At 40.3% G+C, this 11197-nt stretch overlaps 1 protein-coding gene across 1 annotated transcript; it reads right to left on the bottom strand.

Moving 5' to 3' along the window:
- Positions 1-491: 491 nt before the first annotated feature.
- Positions 492-5911, bottom strand: PCDH20 (protocadherin 20). Its single transcript, XM_027973504.3, has 2 exons — positions 5775-5911; positions 492-4761 (listed from the first exon to the last, which is right to left on the bottom strand). Exons 1-2 carry the CDS (start codon positions 5904-5906, stop codon positions 2038-2040), a joined length of 2856 nt encoding a protein of 951 aa, XP_027829305.2. The 5' UTR covers positions 5907-5911; the 3' UTR covers positions 492-2037.
- Positions 5912-11197: the final 5286 nt, after the last annotated feature.

Genomic DNA, 11197 nt, shown 5'->3' with positions numbered 1-11197 from the left:
ACCCTATATTAATTACAAATGAAGTTTGGAGGGCTATATCAATTATGAATGAAAAGTTTGGGGAGGTAAATGATCTTAGTTTCTTAGCTCAGGTGGCTCTCAAACAAAAGGAATTTCTAATAAAAGTATATTTCCCTTTTGCAGCAAGCACTACTGTTTCATATCTTGTTATCTTACTTATTTAATTGTCAAATTAAAAATAAGAAAATGAGTTAATACATATTCAAAAGATCTTAAGTTTTTGTATTCAATTATTTTTTTGCAACGTGTTTTTATTTTAAATTTGAAGTTTATAACAGAGTCAATAGAGGGTTTGCAATTAAAATGAGTGTTTATAATTGTTTCTAAGCCATAGTAAATAAATATGCATGCACACATGCATGGCTATAAATTTTCATATGAACTATCAAGTACATAACCATCTTCTTTGTCTATGATACAAACACACACACACACAAACACACATATATATGTCTATAATTACACATATGTTTAATAATTTACCCAATGTTTATTTAAGTAATAAATTAGTATAATGTAAACTTTAGCATAACATAATATTTACAATTTACTCACATTGATCTTTAAAAGCAGATGAATGCCATTAACGGGCACTTCAGTAAAACAACAAACCCATGTATATAAAACAGTAAAAATGAGAAAATTATGAAAATATATACCTTTAATTTGCAGACATATAAACACTTTTGGTACAGTACAAACACATGATGCCAAAAAGTAGAATGATCCAGTTTAAGCTAACAAATTCATTGTTTACACAGATAATTTTGCTATAGCTCTCATATAAAATAAAATTTCCAGTTCACACAATGAAGTGAGGGTGATCAATCACTGATAAACCAGCTTGCTTCACTGCAAAGCATTTAGTAAAAGCTAAATTATCAAAGAGGTCTGCTGCTGGGCTTACAAATAAACTCTTGGAACTAATCCAAAGCCAAAGAAAGGAAGCCAGAAATGGTAGCCAACAAACCTAAACAACAACAAAAAGATAAGGAGAACTCTCATAGAAAAGGTCCTGCTAAAACAACAGATAGTGTCCACCAGCTTCTAGAATAATTTTAATAAGATTTTTTTTTTTTATGTAACACCTGAATTTAAGTATATAAGATCTAATACAAAGCCCAAATATAAAGTACTACTGATGAGTTGTGAAAGCATCAAAATGTCATAAACACCTATTAAACAACTAAGGATTGAAACATATCTTTGCTTCTGGTTGATTTTCTTGGACATAACTTCTAGTTACATTCTCTTTAAGAAAGAATTTCCTGTGTTAACAGTAAATGCAGTGGTAAAGCAAATAGAAAGCCACAAGAGTACACAGAAAGTGAATTATTCTTCAGCACATCAGATCTTTAACACATGGCAAAATATTTATCCTTGCTAAAAAAGAACTGTGCTTCTTCACAGATGCCTTCTTTTTCAAATTAAAGATACCTTCTCTTTCAAATTATACAAGATGCATTTGTGAGGTAATGAACATACTGTTTACAAATGCATTTATTTTATTTTTAATCACATATTTAAGTAGGGTGAAGTCCCATTTAATCTCATCTTTGTTTAATGTTAAAAACAATATATTTAAAATAGACTCTTTCATTAATTTCATGTACAACTGTCATGTACAATACCTTAAAACAGTTCCCTGCAAAGGAGTAGTCGAAGCCCTCTTGTGGTTAAAGGACTTTTTAGACAAAAAATGCAACGCACATTTTCTTACCTTACTCCTAGGTTTTAACAATCATCTGCTTGGTGTATGAAAGCTGCTAATCATGTCCAAGATTTTCTAAATAACAGTTCCATAACTGTTAGTAACAATTTCATTTAAAAATTTCTGTACACATATTATAACTTCTGATTTTGAATTTAAAAACCTGTAAACAGCTATTTACAATATAGTACAAGTTATAAATTAGATGTCCTTTATTTGAACTGCCATCCACATTCTTGTTTTGGTGGTGAGAAATCCCCAAAATCAGTTGAAACATCTCTACTATTCCACAGGAAAAAAAAAAATCAAATATTAGAAATATCTATTGGTTTCCTCTCTCTCATATGCAAGTCAATTTTTCCTTTTAATGGAGTTTGTACTTCCAAATTTTCATCCTCCCTATGGTGTTTCTTTTCTCTCCTTAAACAGATATATATGCCCATCCCTGTTAAGAATGTGATAGAACTCAAGCTTATTACAGATAGAGCTACTAATGTGGGCATACAGGACACGGATTCACCTTTCCTTTGAGTTGGTTCTATTGAAATCTGTGGTTCTTTCTCTTCTATGCTAATTTCTGGTTCCTTTCTTAAAAGATTCTCAATGTAGCTCTCATTACTGACAGTGTCATTGACAAATAGATTCACCATGACTGTGGAATGGAGAGGTTCTGGATAACCATGATCACTCACTTTCACCAATAAACGATGGAGCCCATAATCTGTCTGCAACAATGCCTCCTCCAAAGTAATGTTGCCAGTTTTAGGGTCAATTCTAAAGGATTCAGGCCTAGGCCCTCTTCTCCCTATGATGCTATAGGCTATGACAGCATTCATGCCTGTGTCTTTGTCAACTGCATAGACCTCTGTAACTAGTGAGCCAGGGAGAGTAGAAGGCAACACCAACAAGTAAGACATGTTAGACTGAGGAAATAAAACGAGAGGCGGGTTGTCGTTAATATCTAGAAGGAGAATTGTGATTTTTGCAGTAGAGGAGAGGGGAGGCATACCCCCATCGACGGCTTCAACCCACAAAGTGTAGGAGCTTTGCTGCTCTCTGTCCAAAGAGACTTTAGCTCTCAGCAGGCCCTTTCCAGTGTCTATGACAAAAATATCACTCTGGTTCACCACAGAGAGAGCAAACCATCCGTTTTGCCCAGTATCGGCGTCTGTGACACTAATCACTCCAATTTCACCATATCCTGGAAAATTTTCTGGCACAAAGAAGCTGAAGTCCTTGTTGATGAACCTAGGGCTGTTGTCATTTTTATCCAACACTGTGATAATAACAGTAGCTACTGATTCTTGGGGTGGCTTCCCAGAGTCAACAGCTCTGACTGTGTACCTATACGTTTCTTTCTCCTCTCGATCCAGCTGAGTAGAAACTGTCAGAATTCCTGTGACACTGTCTAAGGAAAAATATGATGGAGCATCAGGTCCCAGAAAATATGAAACTTGGCCCCTCTCTCCACTGTCAGCATCTGTAGCATCTAGCTTAGTCAAAAAGGCATTGGGTGCATTATTTTCTTCAATGGTTAGTTCTACCAAGGGTTGAAGGAAAACAGGAGCATTATCATTGTCATCTAAAAGTTGCACTTTAATCATTTTTTTAACTTGAAATCCCTCAGAGTTCCAAGCTACTATGGCTATTTCATAGAATTGCTGTAGCTCATAATCCATAGGTTTTGTCGTTTCTAGAAGATACTCATTACTATATGGTTTGTAGGGCAATAATCTAAATGGTCCTTCACCTTCCAGATAGCAGCTTACCTTGTATTTACCTTCTGGATCTCTTATGGTAAAGAATGCAATTGGAGTGTTAATAGGTTCCAATTCTTTCAGGTAAATAATACCATCTATCTCATTCGCTATATAACGAGGGACGATTTCAGGTGGCCTGAAAATGACTCTGATAATAGTCACCAGGGCAGTGATCACAGCAGGGATGCAGCCTGGTCCATTAGCAAGGATGGTGAGCTTGTGTGTTTGCAGAACACTTCCTCCAATCTTACTGAAAAGTTTAATGACCCCGGTGTTTTCATTCAAATGGAATAAATCCTTGGATGCTTGTGGAACTTTCTGACTGTAAGAGTAGGTGATCTGAGCATTGTTTCCCAAGTCTCTGTCCACAGCCTGAACAGCTGCAATTGGTGTGCCCACAGTAGCATTCCCGTACACGGTGATGTTGATTTGTGAGTCTGTGAAGAGTGGGCAATTGTCATTAATGTCACTTATGCCAATGGTGAGGGTGGCACTGCCTATCAGTGGTGGAGACCCACCATCCTCAGCTATGATGATGCTCACATACTGGTCCTGGGTCTCTCTGTCCAACAGTCCCATGACAATTAGGTAGGGGGTGCGCTCCCCATTCTCATTCTCCTCCACGTCCAGGGTGAACATACGATGGTAGTCCAGCAAGCGGTAGGTCTGAACACCATTAGTGCCCATATCTGGGTCCACGGCAGGATGCTCTATGGCCAGCCGGGTGTTTACAGGTGCATTTTCTGGGACCCAAACTGATATTTGGGAAATAGGAAACCGCGGGGCATTGTCATTGATGTCCCGGATAGCGATTTTTACCTTCACAAACCTAAAGTATTCCTGAGGCAGGACTAGGACATCCAGAAGCAAGAGACAAGAGTCAGCCGAAGGCGAAGAGGAGATGGAAATGCTGCCCCCCCAGGCAGTCCCTCTGCCTCCTTCAAGACACAAGGCCTCCCGGTCGATCTCCTGGGCAGAAGTGTGTAGCTCCCCGGAGCGGTTGTCGAGGGTCACGTACTGGCCACTCAGCCCCTGGGAGGCCAGGCTGAAGGAGAGAGGAGGGTTCCTCTCGGCGACGCTGTGCTGAGGCGACTGAGACTGCAGGTCCTGCCCCCCGGCGCTGGGCAGCAGCCGCAGGTCCTCCGCCAGGCTGCCGATGAGCACCCCCGCCGGTAGCCCCTCGTTCAGGCTGTACAGAATCTCCGTGGCCCGGCTGTAACTCGCCAGACAGTTGAACGGTCTCACGAAGAGGAAAAACAGAAGCAGATGCTGAATGGGGCGGAAGAGGGGGGGGGGGGGGGGGGGGGGAGAGAAGGCTTGTTACAAACACGCAGAATCACAAAACCTGGAGTCAGAACGCGTGCTCCTTCCGGCTCCATCCCCACTCTCAAAGGCAAAGGCTCCAGTCAAAACAGGGTTAAGAGGAAACTTGCTGCAAGGGAGAGATCTGCGCGGCAACGCTGTCTCCAAAACTTATTTTCTGTTTACTTTCTGCACCGCACCCCCACCCCGGCTCTCGCCCGGTTCCCCATCACGCTCACTCAGTAAACGTTCAGAATCCCAAACTATCACGCACCCCGGGAAGTACGGTGGAGGGACTGCACCGCGCGGCAGGGTAGGTCACAGGGAGAGAGGGGGCTGGTAGTGGAGGGGACCGAGAAGTGGGCTCTTTATTTTTTCCCACTGAAATATTTCTACAGCTAAGGTCCCAGGAACGCGAAATGTCTTGCATTCCTTGCTATGAGACCGATAACAACAACAGCAGCAATAAAAACATAGAAACTCTAGCCCCTCGGGCTCCCTTCTCTATTAAATAAACGCTTTAGGTCTGAAGAATTGATCTTCGTTTTAACACGTACCTAAAATCAAATCGAAAAGATCTGGATTTCCACCCCATGATAAGCTCTCACTAATCCCCCTCCCTAAGGAAAGAGTAGCAAACGGGGAAAATGAAACGCAAAAACAATTCGTCAGTTGCAGTAGACAGTCAAAGCCAGATGCCGGCCGCAGAAACCCCTCTATCTTAAAGCCATATGAGCACACCCTAACCCCTTTCACCTCGTCTCCTTCCATTCGTGCTACAGAAACTTCTCATTATCCAAGGACTTGCCTATTCCTTGCTAAAATGAAGAGACATTATCCCAAACTCCCTTTCTCTCCCCTCAACCTTCCCGTGAAGTTTGGAATAAGGTAAAAAGGTTTGAAAAACATGAAGGAGTAGGAACCCCACCGCGGTGCTGCACCCTGTCAGGGCCGCGGTACTCCCGGACCTCAACCCTTACCGGCAGGTTTCCGTGGCTGGCACTGCTGCTAGGACGACTGAGACTCCCCATATCCGGGCGCGGGCGCCAGGTCGCCCGACTCCAGCTCACAGCCCCGGCCCGCAAGCCGCACGCATCCCCGCCGCCTCGCATTCCCCGGGAGGCTGCGGGCTGCGCGGCGGCGCAGGAGGGCGGCAGAGGACACTCCCTCTCTGGGCATGCAAATCGCGGGGGGAACTTCAGCCAATAGTCCCCGGCTTGTCAATCAAGGACAGCAGCTCCTGGAGGCCAGAAAGGCGTGCGGGCTCTGGGGCACGGTTGTGATTTCCTGCTCCGGACGTGGGCACGTCCAGACCCGGCCTGAGGAGCCGGAGCTGGGACTTGCCTCGGAAAACCGCGGCTAGGCTCCACCTGGTCCGGCTCCAGGCGCGTGTCCCCGGCCTCTCTCCTCGCAGCACCAGTCAGGACCCAAGTCCACAGGTTGAAATAAATAAATAACTCTGCATTTATATCCGAATAGAGCATAGGGAGTAAATAAGTATACATTCACATCCGAATGGAGAATAAGTATGCATTTATATCCGAACAGCAAATACGCGCTACAAGGCAACTGTAGGCGCGATCCCCAAATGCCAGCTTTGCCACCAGTTCATCGGAGACTTGGATTCAGCAATGTTTGCAAGGAGGAAGAAACCCCACTTTCTCTGCGGAGGGAAGGGATTTCAAGCTCTTTGTAAGGAGGTCTCAAGCTAAGAAGCAAATATGGGAACTCGGTGAACGTTTCAATATGCTTTAATTTTGAAGCTTCGCTGTTGGTAGCTGTTGGTGGTGGCAGTTTCCATGTCGTAGGCGCAAGCGTCCCTGGGTGTCTCTGCCTTGTGGTCTTTAAGAGAGTCGCGGCTTCTGGCTAAGGTAAAGAGCCAAAGGGGAGGGTGGAAACTATTGCTTGGTAGCATAAGTGGTTCTACCTGCAAGCAATTTTACCATATTTCTCTAAGGAAAAGAGGTGGATTTTTTTTTTTTTTTTTTTTTGCAGGGCACTTACTGAAGCCTGGGGCTTCCCGCATAGCTCAGTTGGTAAAGAATCTGCCTGCAATGCTGGAGATCTGGGTTCTATTCCTAAGTTGGGAAGATCCCCTAGAGGAGGAAATGACAACCCACTCCAGTATACTTGCCTGGAGAATCCTGTGCACAGAGGAACTTGTCAGGCTACAGTCTATAGGGTCGTCGCAAGAGTTGGACACGACTATCTTCCTTCCTTTTCTTTACTGAAGCCTAGGCTTTTAAGAAATAAAGGCTACTTTCCAGGTTATTACTTTTTATTTATTTTTTTTTATTGGAATGTTTACTAGGAAAGGAATACTGGAGGAGTGTGGTGCAAAATGCTTGGATAGCCCTTCTGACTCTGGCACTAAATATACATATGACAAAATTCTAATTTATACAATCAAGGCTGGTGAGAAACCACAGTGTATTAAGTCTGTGAAATACTCTTTGATCTGCAGGGTGCCTAATGGGAAAGACCACTGGCCTTTCCCAGAGTAGACATTTCACTTCATCACTAAGTTTTCATATATCTCGTGTACTGTCTTAAACATAAAGCCCTCCTGCTGAGTAACTCACTGAGCCTGTAATAGAAAAGTCTTTCTCTTGGTTTGGAGAAAGATCTGACATCCTATGTTTTCCATAAGATCCACTTTAATTTTTTTTTCTTCTTCTACTGTATGCCGAATAGAATATAAATTGCTTTTCAGAGCTAATTTTTTTGCTTCTAACAGTTCCTATTTTCTCCTCATCCCTACTAATCCTAGAGATACAAAAGTCCTAAATATTGATGCCAGGCTACATCAGAAAACCTGGTGTGTGTAACAGCTTCTTATTGCGTTAATGTGGCTATACATGGAGTTCGAAAACAAAACTTCTTATAATACAAATCTGGCTTCTAAAATTAGCTCCTTTAAGCTCTTTGAAGTGAAATTGTAATGCCGATGAAGTGGTAAACATACATGAACATGTACAGGTACGTGCAAGGCCATCAGACAGCTGGTAAACAAAACAGTCAGGAAAGTATGCTCTGCCTCTCCTTGCTTCTTCAGCTGCTTGTTCTGCCCTACAGCTGAACTTTTACCACATGATTGGTAAATAATTACTTTGGAATCTGAAGTTGAAACATATCCAACTTCAAAAATCAGTAGAAAGTTGCTTCTAAAATGTGTTTAATTTATGTCATCACACAATGCTCACAGCTTCTGGAAGTTTGAGACACATGACCAGAATTAGGCAATCCATCCATAGTCAGGATACATACAGCTTAGACACACAATCTGAATTAATTCTATATCTGTACAGATAGCAACAGTAGTAGATTATATTTCCTTACAGGTCATCCCCTCCCCAATAGGTTAAGACCTTCGATTTTGGTGAAAATTTGGAATTTGTTTTCTTTAGTTTATTCTTTGTCTAGAAGGACACTACAATCAATAATTTTCTCTAGTGTTTCTATAAAGCATGACCATATAAATTATGTCAAAACACAGAAATTAACCATTCTGGAGATAATATTTAGGACAGTAATAACCACCTTTGCTTTAAGTTGTTGTGGTTATTGCAAAGTTTCTTCATGGAAGTTTGTCATCAACGCCAGCACAATTTGGGGTAGCATCTTGCATGACACATTCCAAACTGTTAACTGAGCTACTTATTATCTTTCCTCTGAAGATCTAAATAGAGATTTCATGCAAGTTTAAACTGTAAATGAGCTTAGAAATAAAAAGAAAAGAATAAAAATTTTTTTTTTCTTCTCTTGTATCTTCTTAACTTGGCACTGTGAAAGTGTCCCCAGACTCCTGTTCCTTATGAGCCAGCTCTGTGACCTGCCATCTGGTGTCACATATTTCTTTCTAAGGATGACTTGGAGAGCTACTATGCTATTAACCCCTTGAAAATAATACTTATGAACTTCTCAGATGTCTCATTTTCTCTGGGCCTGCTTCCCAGGTGTTCTGTAAAAATCAATCTAGAAAAATAGCTAGATTATAAGCCTCCCAAGCTTATTTTTTCTATAGACAAAGAAAACAACTTGATGAAATAGGTGGCACTGAGCTGAACCACGGGATATGGATACCTTCTCTCGGTTGTTATGAAGTTAATGTATGACTTTAGGCAAACCATCAGATCTCTCTGCTTCAGTTTCATATAAAAATATCCATACACACTACATAAACATATGTGAGGGAAATAGCATACCAGATATATGTCTTTGATAGAAATTACATAATGATACATAGGTTAGTTTGATCTTTATTTTATTACAGCATAATGCAGAAGGTTAATAATAATTTTCATTTATTGCAAGCATTCTCTCCTTGAGGTTTCATCTCTTTATTTGCTGTGACCTTTCAAGTGTCTACCAAACTTTGTACATTTAGCAAACATACCCTACAACTTCTAAAGTTGTGAAGTGTTATGTTTTCCAGGTAGTTTTTGTTTGTATTTTTCAGTTAACTCTGATAATATCATTTAAAGTATTTAAATGACAGTATGCTATCCATAGCATTTCACGTGATTAATGCATATACAGACAGTTAAACTTATTTTGAAGCACATTCTGGTTTTTCAAGATTATAAATAAATACAAATCAAGCATATGACCGTATTTGAAGACTACTTTATGCAAATAAAGACTACATTGAGGTACCAACTGACACTATTCAGGATGGTCATTATTAAAAAGTGTACAAATAAGAAATAATATGCATGAAGAAAATGGAATTCACCTCCACTGTGGTGAAAATGCAAATTAGTACAATTACTGTGAAGAACTATATGGAGTTTTCAAAAAACTAAAAAGAGAGTTGCTATATGATCCAGAAATTCCACTTTTGGGCATATATCCAGACAAACTATGATTTGAAAAGACACAAGCACCCTTATATTTATAGCAGCACTGTTCACAGAAGTGAAGACAAGGAAACAACCTAAGTATCCATTGACAGATGACTGAATAAAGAAGATGCAGAATATTACTAAGCCACAAAAAGTAAGAAATTATGCCCTTTGGAGCTACATGGATGGATCTAAAGGTTATCATGCTAAGTGAAGTAAGTCAGAAAGACAGATACCAAATGATATCACTTATATGTGGAATCTAAAATGCAACAGAAATGAACTTACTTACCAAACAGAAACAGACTCACAGACACAGAGAAGAGTCTTGGGCTTGCCAAGGAGTAGGGAGTTCTGGGAAGCATTGGACTGGGCATTTGAGACTAGCAGATGCAAACTATTATGTAGAGAATGGACAAACAACAAGGTCTTATTGTATAGGACAGGGAACTATATCCAATATCCTGTAATAAATCAATATGGAAAATAATATGAAAAGAATATATATATATGTGTGTGTGTATAACTGAATCACTTATACCAGAAACTAACACAACATTGTAAATCAACTATACTTTAATAAAAAAGAAAAAATATTATTTTATTTTTTGCTTAATATATGATTTTAGCAGTCACTTCAGATGTCTTAAAGTATTTTGTATATATGTATAATGTTGATGTAGATATGTAATAAATGTGAATATTACAGTATATATGGGACATTTAATAACATGTAAACATATTATATAATCATTGTAAATATATGGTAAAGAATCTCCCTGCAATACAGAAGACCAGGGTTCAGTTTGCAGGTCAGGAAGATCTCTTAGAGAAGGGCATGCTCACCCACTCCAGCATTCTTGCCTGGTGGCTCAGTAATAAAGCATCTGCCTGCTAATGCAGGAGACATCGGTTTGATCCCTGGGGCTGAGTCAGCAAGCATTTAGCACTCATCATCAATGAGAAAAAAAAATTATTGTAGGCATAGATTTTCTATTTGAGACCTTTTTGAAGTAAAAACCTCTTTAGTCAAATATTGTTTCCTAAACACGTACATGTGCTTTCCAGGTGGTGTTGTGGTAAAGAATCTATCAGCCAATTCAGGAGATGCAAGAGATATAGGTTCAGTCCCTTGGTTGGGAAGATCCCTGGAGTTGGAAATGGTAACCCACTCCAGTATTCTTGGCTGGAAAAACTCCACAGACAGAGGAGTTTGATGGGCTGCAGCCTCGCATGGGGTTGCAAAGTGTCAGACACGACTGAGCACGCATGCACACACACACACACACACACACACACACACACACACACGCAAGACCTTCTCAGTGTTTGGCTAGCTTAGATCTTCTCACAACTTGTAAACAACATGTATTATGATTTTTTTTTTTTACTGATGTATATGTGTATACTTGAAAGCATGTGTATATTTGAGAGGCTCTGAATAACTTTATGAATCTCCTAGCTAGCCCTTATTTTACATATTAGTTGAGAGCAAGAAAGATGGTCCCTAGCTAATGAGAATCCACAAAACACTATTTCTTAAAATAGTAGTAGATTTT

The sequence above is a fragment of the Ovis aries genome, chromosome 10, assembly GCF_016772045.2.
Source record: "Ovis aries strain OAR_USU_Benz2616 breed Rambouillet chromosome 10, ARS-UI_Ramb_v3.0, whole genome shotgun sequence".
Taxonomy (NCBI): domain Eukaryota; kingdom Metazoa; phylum Chordata; class Mammalia; order Artiodactyla; family Bovidae; genus Ovis; species Ovis aries.
The sequence above is the reverse complement of the archived record's forward strand: the minus strand, read 5'-3'. Positions and strand labels throughout refer to the sequence as shown.